Raw genomic sequence first — 16,358 nt, forward strand, 5'->3', positions numbered from 1 at the left:
AAGTCTTTTTTGATAGGATTCATATTCCTCCATATATCGATCATTCCCATCTCTCCTAGGGACAATTTTAAAAAAAATTTGCGAACTGTCTTTTGTTTTTCCTTATACTTGTTGTATTCAGTTTATGATTTATCACTATGTTGAAATCCCCTCCACAAATTAATACGCCTTCAGTTTCCATTGCTATTACATTGCCAAGGTAAAGGCCCAGCAGTAGTGCTCACAGGTCGCTACTGATTTACTGGAGTTGAACCCTTAGTATTGACCCAAGTGAGTGTATGATCTACTTGTACTTTTGATATTTAAGTATAGTTAACATCAAATACTTGATACAACACAGCTACAACAGCTTTGTGCTAGAGTAACCCCTTATTTGGAAAACTAGGTTAGCCTCAGTTTAAGCTAGTTCACAAATCATGTAGAGCACAAGGTTCATAATCACACAGTTGAAGACACAAACGTTTCAGTTATGAAACATATAACTAAATGACAGATGCTAACATTAAGAGCTTTACTAAGAAGTAACATTAGCCAAAACGATATGTAATTTAAGGTATGATTTTACGCAAGAATACAGCATAAATTAACGTTACCTGACACAAATCCAGGTTTCGTTGCCTGGATTCCAGTTATTTCTACAAGTTGCAGCGATCCATCTGCTTCTTCTGTCTTTGGCTTTAGGTAGCCGGTAAAACAATAGCTCCGAGTGCTTTTTAAACCTATTTGTGCAATCAATGGCACAACAGCTCTTCCCCATTTTTTAGATTGTTCTAAAGTTTTCGCAGTATTCAAGCCAAAGCCGCTATTCACCTGCCTCTTTCTGCCACTCAGTGGGCGTAACTGCGGTGACTTTCGCTAGTGGTGACCTCACGTGCATACCCTCTATACCTGCAGTTTGGAGATGTTCTGACCCAGTCATTTGGCTAACACAACCTGGCCCTTGTCAAAGTCACTGAGACCCTTACATTGACAGTTTTGCTGCATGCAACACATCAACTTCAAGGACTAAATGTTGTATTCCATAATGTATTCCATCGGCTGAAAAGTGCCAGAGTAGAAATATAATCCTATTTACACTTGATGAGTTTAGGTCTACTTGTCAAGACAGTCTCTTTTCTTGAACTTAAATAATCCTAAAGTTAAAACTTAAAAATAAAATTGGTGAGGTCTGTGACTGGGCACTGCAATGAACTGGTGACACATCCAGGGTGTACTCCGCATTCACCCGAAACGTAGCTGGCATAGGCTCACGCGGCCCCCCGACCCTCTCAAGAATAAAGTGGTTCAGAAGATGAATCAATCAATCAATCAATCAATTTTTATTTATACAATGCCACATCATTACAAAACTTACCTCATAACACTACATTTAGAGCTGGTCTAAACCAGACGAATGAATGAATGAATGAGTTCTGTGACTGCTCTTATAATGACTTTTTTAACAGGTCAGTTAAGTAGTTTAGGACACTTGTTTAATTAATTTTGAAGGCTCATTGTATACTGTAATTTCCGGTCTATAAGCAGCTACTTTTTTCACACGCTGTGAACCTGTGGCTTAAACAATGATGTGGCTAATTTATATTTCACAGGCTAATGATCAATCCGGCTGTCGAAGAAGGAAATAGAGCTGCTGCACGTAAGCTTGGCATCAATGAATCGATGGTGAGACGTTGGAGATGGCAGCATGAAGCGTGGGTGCGCTTATAGTCAGATGCAGCCAGTAGTCTGGAAAGTACGGTGATATTTTGTGGTATCTGGTGGTGAAATGGCAGGACTGAACACGAGGCAGACACCCTTGCTACTTTTAAGACTAGACTTAAAATCTTCCCACCCAACCAGTGAACGCAGATGGATGCCCACCTTGAACCCACTTCTGTCAGTGGCTTTTTCCTCTCATAAAATAAGTTTTTCCTCCTTCCTGTCGCCTTGGGCTTGCTCCTGGAGGTTTTGTCGGATTCTTCTTCACATAGTATTTCTAAAGCCTTGACATGAACTTGTATAGTGTCTTAATATAATCGTGTATTATGGTTGGTACTATATAAACACAAGAGAATTGCATGGAATCCCTTCACCCTCCCCTCGTTAGAGCCAGAGTTTGTTTTTTTCTGTTCTGGGCTTTTTGGTTGCGTGGATATTAACTCTAATCTACACTCAAATATAGTCGGTGATGGTAATGCACCTTAACACTGGATGCCAACCACTATAAAATGGAAAAACCGAGAAGAGGAGGAAATCGTTTCTGAGATGCTCTACATTTGAACATTGTGGACTCCATGGAGGCAACCTGCTCCCACTGTAGATATAAACACCTCATTCTAAAGTAACCAAAACACAACAATTCTTATTTCCAGGTGATTATACACTATAGGAAACTATTATAATCATGAATATTATGTTCCATTTCAGCTGTTGGAGCCTCCTAAATCCTCTAAATGTTACACACTGGGCCTTTAAATGGGTTGACTTTCAATGTAAACACTGCTTTACAGAGTGCGCTTCATTAGGAGAAGTTTTTTACGATACTGTTGCTAGGTTAAAAACAAGTGTGTGTTTTGGAGGAAAGGCAATTATAAGAACATAAAAAAACTCAGATCATCTCACTGTTGTAACTCAGTGAGCTGCTGGTGGCTGCAGACAGCTAACCATGCAGTCATCGTCATGTTAAACATGTGTAGGAGCTATTAGTCTATTTAGTTTTTTTTGATCAAAGTTAATTTACTTTTTTGTTTGTAAATTAGTATATTTTACTAATTGTTTATTTTTGATTTGTTTGCTTTTCGTTTGTTTAATATTTAGAATGTTTTTTTTTTTTTATTTTCATGAAAATTGCTTTCATTCTTTAGTATTTAGCACCTTTTGTTTTGTTTGTTTTCTTATTGGCTTAGACCGTGGGCACCTGGGTATAACTAGGCAGCACCAAATTAGACTATCATGCACCTGGGTGGGCCTGTGGTTTTTTTACCAGACAGACAGTCACACAGGATGAGCAGGAGAGACCGCAAAAAGGCCTTGGTTGTTTGCCTGCAAAAAGCCTGAAAATAAACCACTTGGAATACATCTATGGTATGGACATTGTGATTTTGACTGCGTAACCCACAAACCCATGGTGCATCCAGTGGTTATTTGAGTTATGTTAAAGTGTTAAGTTCAGTCACTTTTAAGTTGATTTAAATTTGATGACAAATAGCTGCTACAACAACATGCTATGCCAAATGTTACATTTTTTATGTCGTTTTGAGAAGTAATAATATCTTTGGTTTACTGTAAAGCTATGGTGAGACATATTTGACTATAGTGGGCAAACAAAAATAATCACCGACTAGTAATAAACGGTGCATCTAAGAATTTGCTGAATCCAAGTAAACCATTTACATCAGAATTCTCCTGTAGATTAGCAGTATAATGAGAACTGTGCGAGTTTTCCTTTTGTATCAAACAGTGAAAACTTGTTGACATGTTTGAGTTACGTGATAACACATGTTATATAAAGCGACAGGACATTTGTGATTATGATGGTGAAGAATACATTTTGCAGCAGTGGAGTGGACTGATCATTGCGAGATTTTAGCTGTCATTGTAAAGTTGTTGTACACTTGATCATAGGTTTCTGTGTGAACTGTTTAAGAGTGTTACGAGTGTGTTGGGAAAGTGGAGAGCACTGACCTGGTCTGCCATTTCTCCTGGCTCTCGCCCTTTTCTCGTGGACAGTAGGAATATTCCTGAAACTCATTGGCAAACAGCACGCAGTCATGTCGAGGGTCTTTTAGCAGGTTTCGCAGTCGGTTGTATTGCCTGGTTTTAACATACAAACAATAACAAAAAATAAATCCACTGATGTCATACACTCTCAAGGTATCCAGTTAAAATTTGTTGATGATGGAAATAATAAAATGGTGAGAACAACAGATTGTAGAAATTCAAAGATTGATTGATTTAGTGATTACCATTTGCCAAGAGAACATTTTACAGTATTGTATGAGTACAACTTGACTCTGATGGTATCTAATGGTTGATATTTGTTGTCTCAACTGCAATTACTGAGTTTGAGGGAAAATAACAGAAAATAAAAATAGTTTGACTTATTTAGGTTTTCATTACTTGAACTTTCATGTTGAATTCAGTTCAAATAAATTTCCAGTGCCTAAGTGTCCAAGTTGAAAAGTGTCAGCAAGTGACATTCACTACAGATTAACACTTTCAAATCCTATGTTGTGGAACAAATCACATCATCTGATTAAAGCTGCAGCTCTCCTCTCTGTCTGAATCAAAAGACTAAATATACAGATAAATGACCTGATGTTGTTTCATGCTATTATGGAAAAGTGGCGCCACTTTTCCAAGTTTCTGCGTTGACACATGAAGTAGAGCAGTAGATTGGTAATTACAGCTGTCAGTCATGTATTTAACCTCCCTGCTTAACTGAAAACCCCTGTGATTTGTTTTTGTGGCTACCTGTCTGAAAACACAAGTGATTAGACAAAAATCTGCATCACAGAATAGATTTCCTACAGTCTAATAGCACATGCAGAAGTCTCATGTCCTCTCACATCATTAAAATTAAAATAAGCTGAAAGGTACATATCGATGTTTTTTCTCTAATGATGCTAAAAACTATCAAGGACTGCAGTTTTAATTGTCTATCTGCTTTTCTAACTCCTGCACTATAATTGTAATACTGGTCTTGAAAAAAGTTAGTATCCATTGATGTCTGGTAGTTTAACTTATTTACAAACCAAATTAATAATTATCATTGACAAAATACAATAGCAAAGTGTGTGCTAAAATGTAAAATAAATAAATAAAATGGGTGGATTTTTCTCTTAATGGATGTGAAAATTATGTGATGAAAAAGCCAAAATACAAAAAACCCAAAGGTTATCACATTGAGTGCCTGTGCACGCGGCAGTCATTCTCATGAGCTGAAGTAATGGTAACCTGCAATTACTGGCCAAGTATGGCATCAGCATATGCTCTAGCAGCTCCGTGCACCTATCAAAAGCCAAGCCTCATCATATTAATGATGCAACATTTGATAATGGCAGTGTGAGCAGAAAAGAGAAGCAAATTGGAACACAACCAGAGGTCATGTGGGACTCCTTATTTACAGTGTTCATCAAGTTTGTCAAAAGCACTCTGCTATGTTTGTATGGGAGAGGGATTTGAAGTCACAGGCTGGATTTCACTGAGCCTTGTCAGCACAAAATGTGATATAATGAGCCTGACCTCTGCCCACTCTGCACGGTGGTGCATGTAGGTTTTCATTAAAAGCTACATTTAAAAGCAGCTTCAGGAATTACAGATCTAGACCACAGAGGCTCCCTTCACTGTGACTGAGGCTCTTGGTATTCTTTGGTAGATCTGATATGCTGATGATAGCTGGGCCCTTTGAGACTGTCCCATGTGATAAACCTTGATTCAACAATGAATGTGCAAATCTTCAGCTGGCTTCTGTGTGTGTACCTGCGTCCTTTGCTGTGCTGCACGGCCTGGCAGGCGGTCTGCGTGAACACGATGCCCTGGAGCTCTCTGAATTCCAAGATCTCTAAGTAGTCGACCACCACACCAACATCAGGCACCACATAGTGGGTAAGATCTCCAGGCAGCACCTTACCGTCTTGTTGGGGAGTTAGCAAATCAACACAAAAACAAATTTTGTTAGTTTGAAGTTCTCTCTTTTTATTTTTGCATATAAGTTTTATTGCTATGCTTGTAGATTCCTTCCTGTTCTAATTCAGTCCACTGAGGCCTCTTTCAAAGACAAAAGACATTAATGAATGAAGGCTTAGTCTAGCACTCTAATATCTCCTTCCTGGATTCACACTGAGATACAAAATCTATAGTCTTTTTTATTAAAGCTGGGCGATAAACTAATTACAATGAACATTTTCAGTCATTATGTAATGATAATGATGATTATTTAACCATTTAAAGGCTGATTCTTAGTCCCAAGTAAAACTTGAAGAAATCAGATAATTGATTGTGGTAGTGGAACATTTCAGAACTCTAGAAGTAGAACATTCAAATATAAAAAAGACCCCAAAACACAGACACATTTAAGGATGAAATATTCTGCAATTGTCCTTCTTTTTAAACCAACTAAACTCTTCCCTCTTGCATTTGTTACAAAATGCATAATAAAAAAGCTGAAAACAGGCTTGTTAATCTGAGCTCATGAAAAGATGTCTTCATAGAGAGACGTCATTGTCCCTGGACAGCTACCACACAAACATGATGATTCATAGAATGTGATGCATTGCTGTAGGTTGATTCAACAGTCAAAAAGAACCAAAACAAAAACCTGTACAGGAGCAAAAATGTACACACTCCCACACATCAATATAGCAGCAAGATGAATCAAGGACACCATTTATAAATCTAAAACACAGACATGAACCATTTTACCAGACTGCTATTCTTACATATCTAACACTAAGTACATTTGTACAGCTGATACTACAAGTACTGAATGGAGTAGCTACTTGTACTTGGAGTATTTTCACATTGTGCTGTTTGGATCTGAATACCCCGCTATTGCCCAGAACATACTGTTTCTGCTGTGATTGATGACTTATTGTTTCTTTTTATCACAATAACACACACATTGATTAATATACCTCCTTTTCAGTCAAAATATAGGATGGCTTAAAGGAGTGATGTTTTACTTTTTAAAGGAAATTATGCATTTTAAAACATTTCGCTGTGGTCCACATAAACTGTAAATGCTATGCTTGGGTCTGAATTCTTCATTAATTCAACTCCACAGGTCCATCTTCAACCCTATTTCTGAGTAATGACAACAGAAAGGTCAGCCCTTTAAATGCAAATCAACCACTTCACACCCCACCCCCTTCAGGTTATTGACTGTGCTGTTCTGTCCCATTCAACCAACAACTGAACATTTTAGGTAATCGGCTCAAAGTTTAGACATATTGTCAGTATTGACCACAACCACTTAAATCACTGCTACACTTTATATCACTGCCCTGAAATTTGAAAATACTATCAGAAGTCTTTAATTACAATACTGTGCAGGAAACTCTTTTAGAGGTAGTTCTTTAGCAAGTGTAGTTTAGAGTATATATACTAACCTTAATGTCAACCTGGTTACTAACCCACTGGTCTGTTTTGTTTTGGTCTGTCTGTTTTTTGTCTTCTTGTGCTGTATGCAAAGCTACTGAATACTTGAATTTCCCTTGGGATTAATAAAGTATCTATCTATCTATCTATCTATCTATCTATCTATCTATCTATCTATCTATCTATCTATCTATCTGCTGATAAACAATTGTGTCGTACTCAGAGAAATGTCGTTGGAAGTCTTGACCTTATATGTGCAAATGTCGTGACGTAACTAGTTACAAAGCGTAACAAATTAAGCAGGAAATTAAACAGGTTGTAGAAATCTACTAAATTTTTGCCAAAATGAATATAAAGATAGCTTTGCAGCACCTGGAGGGTTCAAATTCAAACTTTATGAACAGTTAGGGTCTCCAAATACACAAATAAATATACCAAAGACAAATAAAAGTGAGTTTAGCAAAATATAACCCCTTTAAGGGCCTTAGTAAAGTCTCTGAAGCCCTTTGTCCTTCACAAGGCTTGTGATTTGGTGAAGTCAGGGACCGTCTGGTAACATTAACAGCCTTTGGACCAGTCCAGTGTCCTTCTGTTATGCTTGTAGCCTCACTGTGTGTTTGTCTGATGCTCACAGTGACAGTGAATGGAAGTCTGGTTTTGCATGTGTCAGCTCGGGCGCCTTGTGTTTGGACTTTACCGTTGTCACAGTCCGCCTGACACAGAGCGCTGAAACACGGAACCCGTTCTCTCACATAATGTTCCCGGACTACACGGACCTTTCGACCCCGGCAGCTCTTCAGGTGCAAAATCCTCTCCGTCTTAATCATCTTCTAAACCTGATACCGACACATTTGAAGCTGGCGGTCGTGTTTAAACAGCTGTTTTAACATAACGCGGGAGGCAACGCTTGTAAACATCCACATTCAACTTCAGGGAAATGCGTAACATGATGACGTCATGACGCTCTTGCTGCGTTCACGTACAGGCGAATGCGAAGAAGAAACAAGTCCTCATAAGCAATTTCACCCAGATGCATTCATTATTTAGAGAGTTTAAGGGTTCTTAACGTAAACCTGAGAAAAATGCGAAAGCAAATGCAAGACTGGCATTTCAGTAACCGATCAGAATAAAAATATCGGTTTTAAAGTGGTATGACAACCACATGTGCATAACAATAATATCAAAGCAATATCTTTTATGCTTTATTGAAAGGTATATTTACAGACAGCAACACAAGTGGTGCTACAAAAATACCACAAAGAAACTGGAAAGATGACAAAAAAAAAATCTAATAAATAAATTAATAAATAAATGGGGGGAAAAAATGCTGGAATGTGCTTATCAAACAAATTAACAGACCTTGAACGACTCCCAGCAGGTGACCCAGTCTTTCCCGCCCCTTCCGGTTACTCCCCATGGGACCTCACTTTGGACATAATTGTGCATAATGATTTTTTTTTTTTTTTTTTTTTTTTTTTTTTAATTCTGTCTGAATTATGAATTCATTTGTACAAATGATGTTTGTCAGTTTAAAAGATAATTTCACAAATAGACAAAGTCCCAGTTTATTGTAAAACTGTTGAATTGGGACTGTGAAGATACATAAATAAAAAGACTTCACACCTGAAAGTCAAGAAAATGACAATGGAATAATGGCAACATTCCCTCTCCCGGATTTATTCTGAGTCATTGAAGACATTTCTGTAGTTTCACCATGACTGGATCTGCGATGATTTACACCTCCTAATATTTTTTCCACCTACCTGTTAGAGAATGATGTGGAACATTGCAAGGTAAGGGCCGTTGTCATGTAGGCGGCTGTTGGTACCGTGCTTCTCAATCACTTCAAACAGATGGATGTTACTTTAAAATCTTCCCCACAAAATACATCTTCAATCACATGAACAGTTATATTTTAAGTACAGAAAAATATTTGTAAATGGTGGCAGAACTCAAATGTATCACAAATTATTTGTCCCTTACCTCTGATATTCTTTTTTTTTTTTTTTTTTTTAAGTTAGGTACGTTATGAGCGTGAGCTTGGCTTTAATACTACTACTACTACTACTACTACTACTACTACTACTACTACTAACAATAATAATAATAATAATAATAATAATAATAATAATAATAATAATAATAATAATAATAATAATAGTTGTCATCTAAACTGCTCATTCTTACAGGAGTTAAAACCATTATTAAATATACCACGTTGAACCATGTACAGCTACAGTTAACTTATAATATAATTGTGAGTAATTTGCTGGTAGTTGACGAATTTGCTTTTCGTTATCAATTATGAAAAATGTGTAAATTGATAATTATCAAACATATTACTACGACGTGATCGGAGTTATTTTAGTCTCAAACAGAGAGTCTAAAATTAGCTTAAACTTAAGGCCAGTGGTTTTGCAGAGTCGAAAGCGGAGGTGTGGGAGGGGGCGTCCTCTCGGTGCCGTCGCTACTCTTTGGCTGCGCTGAGAACAGAAGCTGCTGCAGAGCATCAGCAGAGAGGAGCGACTGGACTCAAGTTGACAACTGCACAACCACGGATGCTCAGGACTTTACTTCTCTTTTCATTTCCGATATTTAAAGTAATATGAAGGCACGTCAAAACATATAGTATTCAAACTGTGTTATAAAAGTCGTTGCGCTCTTTTGATAGCACATGTTTGTTTTTGCGTACAGTCGACGAGAATGAACTTCATTTAGGAGACGACCTCCATCAGGGTAAGCTCCAAAACCATATGTTTGTGACTGTGTTACACTGAAATAACTTATTTTACACACACTGTTGTTGATAATGTGGAGTTTCAATGAAGCCTTTCTCTGTTAAAGAGCTTATATTTTTTTAATGCATTCTTTGAGTTTGTCTTTAATTAAACACTTGTGTTTTCTGTAATATTTGCTTTTCCAGTTGAATATACATTTATATTTATTTAAAAAATATCAGTCGGATTGCTCTAGATGGAAAAATTCTGGTAAAGCTTATGATCATTTTTAACTAAATAATCCACGGCAAAGTCAGCTGTTCCTAAGCTTTATATTGGCTTTAATGGTAGTTGTAGATATGTTAATGTGTATTTATTTCAGCCAGGGTTCTCTACTGAGCCTATTTCACCACCTGTACAGTTTGTCATTGTGAATTAAGAACAATTCTAATGTGACTGAAATGAGTTAATAAGAGTCTAGCAGCAGTCAACTGTGAGTGCCACTGTAGAGGCAGTACTGTCAGACTGGCTCTGCTAAAAAGTTTGTCTCATAACTCATTTTTATGAAACAGTTACAAGCTGCTCTTGATGTCCAGTCACTGTGAGCTTTTACCTTAGGCTATTTACTGCAAGTTGGCTCCTTTTCAATTCCTTTACTTTACTGTGCAGCTCAGGTCCCTGGTCCCTGCAGGTTTTCTTTTCTTTTTTTCTTTTTCTTTTTTTTTTTTTTTTACCCTAGTCATCTAATGGCAAAGTATTCGACCTTGGCTTGTAGTTAATTTGCAATTAACTGCGATAATGTGGCTGATAGGGGCAGGAAAAACAAGCCTTACCTGAAGTAAAGAAGTGCAGGGAAACCAGCTGATGGTGTTTGTTGCTGCAGTTTTAAGTCTGGAACTTCGGTCTGATCTAAAGGTTGATGTTAATTAGGTGGGTCAGAATGATCATTGCAGTTGTAGTATTTCCATTGATTCCCCTGAGGGCAGTACAGAAGGCAGACTTCCCTCAGAGTAGCACACTCTCACCACTAGATGGAGATCTTGAGCAGCAAACATGTCATGTGCATGAACAAGACTACAGGTTTATTAGCAGGTTGTTAGTTTTTTGTACAGTGCACAACTTTTAGGTCACACATGATTGTATTCAATATGTCAAATAAAGTGAATTCTCAAGTAGCTCCGACTCAGTGTCAGTGTAGATTAAAGTAAAGCAGTAGAGAGGGAGAAAGCTGGCAAGAACTGGGGAGAAGTGCTTTTCAATTTCTGTTGTGTGTTCTCAACTCCAGCAGTCCCATTTACAGCGCTGCAGTTGCACTGTGCAATATGTCACCCAGACATTTGTCACAAACGTGGCCTTGCAATAATAGTAATGCAGCTTTTGACGACTCTTGAGCTCTTACTTTAATTAAATGTGTTTTACTCTTTAAGAGGATGCTGTGTGGGTGGCTGAGGTGGTGCAGGAGTTGCCGCTGGGTCAACAGTTGAAGTGAAGAATCATTTCATGATCATAAGTTGCCAGGAGGAGAGGTGTTTTTTTTTCTTTTTTCTTTTTTTCCCCTTTTTTTCCCCTGCTCAAGTACTTCTTATTGGCTCCAAAAGAATGAGACAAAGATGCTTAAAACAAAAGTAAATACAGTCTGTATTTACAAGGGAGAAAAGTGAATCAGACTGATGGCAGATGGTCGGAGCCTCTCAAAGGACAAAACACGAGTCTGAGGATTCCTACAACACATGGCTTCTACTTGAAATATGTTAATTAAAAGAAGTGTAATTTTATATGTAAATGCACACTGTTGTCTTACAGGTGAACGTAATTCTGATTGAGTGGGAAATACTTCATTTGTATAATTGTAACCTCTCATGATGTGAGAGTGGCAAGATGCAAATTTGAGAGACTTTTGAATTCCTCCAGTTTTTTGGATGCTCTGAAGTTTTTGTCTTTGATTGGAATCAGTATCAGTAGCTGCTTATTAGCCAAGTGTGCAAACAATAAGGCTAAAGAATCTGTGTTGGTGTATAGCCAGAAATACAATGAGGAAAGAATAAGATTAAAAACAAGCCAAAGCAAGGTAATAAATAGTACTTAAAAGCTTGAATTTATTCATTCATTTATTTAAATCACATAATCTGAGACGTATCTCAATACACAGACAATTATAGACAAAAACAAGAAATGCCTTATAAATATATAAATGCTTATGTTAGAAAATGTAAACAACTAGATTCCAAACTGAAAGCACTGCCAATGGAATTATCTCTACTCAAATAATTTAGTATGTACTTTACATTTGTACAGAATAAACTCCATCAGTATCATGGAGTCATGTCTCAGTCATCGACATCTGAACAAAGAACTTATGCAAACTGAAGAGCAGTGAGTAGACGGAGACTGTGTGCTTGAATTTTCCATTTTAATCTAAATTAGCCATTCTATTCTCTCACACTAATGAAATGCTAATTTTCAATATTATATTTCATTTCTGCTGTTAGATCCTTCTCACTCTTATACTCTGAACCTCAGTTTACTGTCTTAAGTATCAAAGAAAAGCTGCAAATGTAACCCCCCCTGCATAAATAAAACATTTAACCTAATCTGAATCTACACTTTTGGTAATACTGCAGAATGTTGGAAACTGTGACAGTGTTCTTATGGAAACTGAAGAGCAGTGAGTGGACGGAGACTCTGTGGTATAAAGGGTATAAATGTGGAGGAAAAGTTCAGTTTATGTTAAAATGAAGTTAGAATGAACAGATTATAAAACAGGGACAAAAAGGTGGAAAAAGGGAAGTAAATAAAGGCATTAAAAAAATTCTGTCAGTAGCTGATGGAGTGTAAGTCCACTATTTGAGAACTGTCAGTGTAAATAATGTATTGACGAGAAGAAGAATCATTAGTGCAGCAGCAGATGATGGTTGGACGTGTGGAGGATGTAGGGACTGAAAATCACCAAGTTGTGTTTTAGACTGTTGTGGAATACGTCAGGTTGTCCAGCAGATGTTGACGAAAACAGATTCAGATAATCACTGCAGTTTTTTATACAGTGGAAACCTGGGGATAAAAATGAGTCTTATACACTGCAAAAAATCCAAACCTTACCAAGTGTATTTTTCTCATTTCTAGTCAAAATATCTCATCACACTTAAAATAAGACATAATCACCAAAAGAGTAACCTGTAAGTGAGATATAATAATTTATTTTTAGACAATAGATCTTGAAAATCTTATGTCAAGAAATCTTACCAATATAATTTTCTCTTGTTCCATTGGCAGATTTTTTTTTTTTTTTTTTTGCTTGAATTAAGCAAAAAAAATCTTGAAATAAGCAAAAAAAATCTGCCAATGGAACAAGTGAAAATGATCTTGGTAAGATTTCTTGAAATAAGATTTTCAAGATCTTTTGTCTAATAATAAGTTCTTCAATCTCACAAGTTACTCTTTAGGTGATTATGTCTTATTTTAAAAGTGAAGCGATATTTTGACTAGAAATGAGAAAAATACACTTGGTAAGATTTTGATTTTTGTAGTGTATGAAACTGAAAGAACCTTTTTCACACATAGTATTTAAACTACATGATACCCAAAAAGCAGTGAAATATAGATGTTGGATATTTAAATACTGCTGAACTATATGAAATATGGACTGAATTATAGCCCAGTATAACTCTGACACACTGCATGTAATGGGCCAGATCAAGCAAAAGTGAACATCAGTGTCAAAAATTCAGATTTCACCTATCATTTCTCCAGTAGGCTAATTTTTATAGCGTAAGAACTCTATTTCACGGGACTGTTTACAAAATGTCAGTATCACTGGTAGAAAAAAACATATAACTGATTATGTAAAGTTATACTTCTGACATATATGTAAATGCACTATTAACTTTAATAATAGTATTTTTTTGCTTGTAAAAGTGATATTTTAAGTCTGTGAATCTGTAGGAACTAATTATTCAACAATACAAGAATATAGAAAGGTTATGTACAGTCCAATTATTTGTCAAATATACTCTGCTATTAGCTGTATATATCACTTCAGTTGTAATATGTATGTTAAATAAAAATTTATTAGCATATTTGTAGTGTTTTAGTTCCACCAGTCTTTTATTCTGATACTGAACAAAGTGACAAACTGCTGTCCCCATGTCACAACATATGTGTGTTCATAAAAAATTATCATTTAAACATTTTTATCCAATATTGATCACAATTGTAGTACAACATCATAGCTAAATGAGGTTTCATTTAGGATCAGTTTATGAGAACAGCATGTTTTCTACATTTGCATAAAGTGAAAAAAAAACATGTTAATTTTGAGTTGCTGTGTCATACAGCAGTAATTTAAGCATTTTTACCCCAGAATTCTATTTCCGTAAATTGGAATATGTGTCATATGAAAGTACTTACTGAGACCTATTCATGCATGTATTAAACATGGAGATAATTTATTTAGTTTAAACACAGAGCTTATTATACATGAAATGTGTCCGGTGTCACTGCTTGATCTGACCTGTATGTAAGTTCACACTGAAGCCACTGGAAGAAACAACACACGATGTAAAGTCCAGTTAGGTGACATGTAAGAATGACAGCTTTATGAAGCCTGCGGCAGTAAATGTCATTACTACAGAGCTGTTGTTATAGAAAGTACATGTTAGAATGTATTTCCCAATGATTTGACCTGAGAAACAAATAAATTCCATAGATATTATTAAAAAAAAAAAAAAAAAAGAAAAAAGAAATCAATCATTCTGTAACCAAGGGATTTTTTTTAAAGCCAGGAAGTCAAATATTTCCTGGTTGCAGCTTCACAAATGAGTAAGTGTTTTCCCATTTTATTTGTTGCATATGAAAAAATATATTAGTCATCAGTGTTTCATCTATAGTCACGTAGTGACGGAGCAAGGAAATCACCTACCGTGGAAAAATGCATGAAAAATGATCTATACCTGCACTAAGATGACATTATTATGTAATGATTAAAAAGATTCTTAACATTATATCAAGGGCTGGAGATGAAACAATTTTTTTTATTGCAATATTAATATTTCTAGGTGTTTTGGCTTTATTTTGTTTATATTGTCAGCTAAAACACTTGTATTATCCATAAAATACTTCAGTGTTATTTAATTTAATTAACTCCTGCCTATTTTGATGGGTAATTATTTTGAACATTTGTGAAATATTCAGCTGCTCGACCAGCATTTGTCATATTCTGACCACAAAGAATAGTTAAAAACCACAAATAATTTTCACTTAGGACCAAAACATCAGCCCTTAAACTTCACAATGACATGATAATTTGACATCGCTTGTAAGCATTTTTATTATGACAATATTCTTTCCCACTGTATAATTTGTATATAAGAATAAGTGTGACTCAAACAGGATCAGGTATGAGACTAAACCACAATTACTGACCAAATAACCACAGATGCATTAAAATACAGAGAAATCCTGCATAACCGCTTTGACAAAATGTGAAGAAAATTCAAATTAAGATTAAAATATGCCAGTCTTTGAAAAATAATGATGGATTCTTAAGGTTAAGGCACCCTTTAGCAAACACCCAGAGCTGCAGTGATAGCAGTGATTAATTGCGACTTTATTATGGAGACCCCTGTGAAAATAACACTGCGACTGCTCCGTGGGTCACGTCTTCATAATTGCTCCCTTCACACTCTTGCACTTGTGATTTTGTTTTTTAATGGTAAACATAATTCTTATCACTGTTTAAAGAGAAAGCGGCCGCTGAGGGCAGAGTATTGAAGTGTGTCGTCAGCAGTAATAGTTCCTTGCGGCCAGCTGCCTCCTCGTGCATACAAACCACACAAACAGCCCAGCGCTCTCTGCAGCCACAAAGCCATTAAACACCTGATTTGGTACAGAATACAGGAAGAATACCGGACCGAGCCGCGCACGGCCTGTCCCTCTGGGCTTCTTTTGGAGACACGTGGAAGCATTTTGTCCCTGTAATTCAAAGGCGTGACGATGTTTGGAAGTACTGTCTGTCAAATTACCAACACAAACTGGACTTTTCCATTTCCATTTCCATTTCATTCCAAGCTGCTATTCATATTCATGCTCATTTTAGGGAAAATTTGCCGCCTGGAGCATGCCAGGCAATATTTGCAAAAGATAAGCAATCCAAGGCACAAAAAATATCCTATTTTAAACTCAGATATCTCATGAAGACTCTTAATGTCAGCACTAACCTGTGTGTGCTTCACTTCATGTATATATTTTAGTCCAGACACTGTCTGTACACACAGGTTTTATGTTCATTTGTGAGTGAGCTTACTTTACATTTAGAGCACAAACACTCAATCCACTTACAGCACTTCATTTTTTTTTTTTTTTTTATAAATCTACAATGTGCAATAATGAAATCAATAATTTGCAATAACTACTGTATTAACCTTCACTTTTCTCTGCATCTACTGAGGTATGGATGTGTGATTGTGTGACTTGACTGAATGGTAGAGGGGCGGAGGGTGTTACTGATTTTTTTTTTTTTAACTACCTACTCTAGCTCTTTTAATACTATTTAAATATTTTGTATTTTAT

At 36.3% G+C, this 16,358-nt stretch overlaps 2 protein-coding genes across 5 annotated transcripts in view; one reads left to right on the forward strand and one right to left on the reverse strand.

Moving 5' to 3' along the window:
- dis3l (DIS3 like exosome 3'-5' exoribonuclease) overlaps positions 1 to 8,004 on the reverse strand; it is a 43,336-nt gene extending 35,332 nt beyond the window's left edge. The window contains exons 1-3 of one of the 2 annotated variants that reach the window (XM_030161667.1): positions 7,775 to 8,004; positions 5,461 to 5,614; positions 3,664 to 3,792 (exon numbers count right to left, since the gene is read on the reverse strand). In XM_030161667.1, the coding sequence (XP_030017527.1) occupies positions 3,664 to 3,792; positions 5,461 to 5,614; positions 7,775 to 7,904 (413 nt within the window). In that variant the 5' untranslated portion in view covers positions 7,905 to 8,004. The remainder of the gene's footprint in view (positions 1 to 3,663; positions 3,793 to 5,460; positions 5,615 to 7,774) is intronic. The other variant, XM_030161674.1, reaches the window with a different exon arrangement.
- Positions 8,005 to 9,574: 1,570 nt separating this feature from the next.
- The window catches only part of LOC115438200 (multiple epidermal growth factor-like domains protein 11), a 323,683-nt gene continuing 316,899 nt past the window's right edge, over positions 9,575 to 16,358 (forward strand). For all 3 annotated transcript variants that reach the window (XM_030161642.1, XM_030161650.1, XM_030161657.1), the window contains exon 1: positions 9,575 to 9,813. The gene's annotated coding sequence lies outside the window, so the exon portion shown is untranslated. The remainder of the gene's footprint in view (positions 9,814 to 16,358) is intronic.

Source organism: Sphaeramia orbicularis, chromosome 3 (genome assembly GCF_902148855.1).
Source record: "Sphaeramia orbicularis chromosome 3, fSphaOr1.1, whole genome shotgun sequence".
NCBI classification, from domain to species: Eukaryota; Metazoa; Chordata; class Actinopteri; order Kurtiformes; family Apogonidae; genus Sphaeramia; species Sphaeramia orbicularis.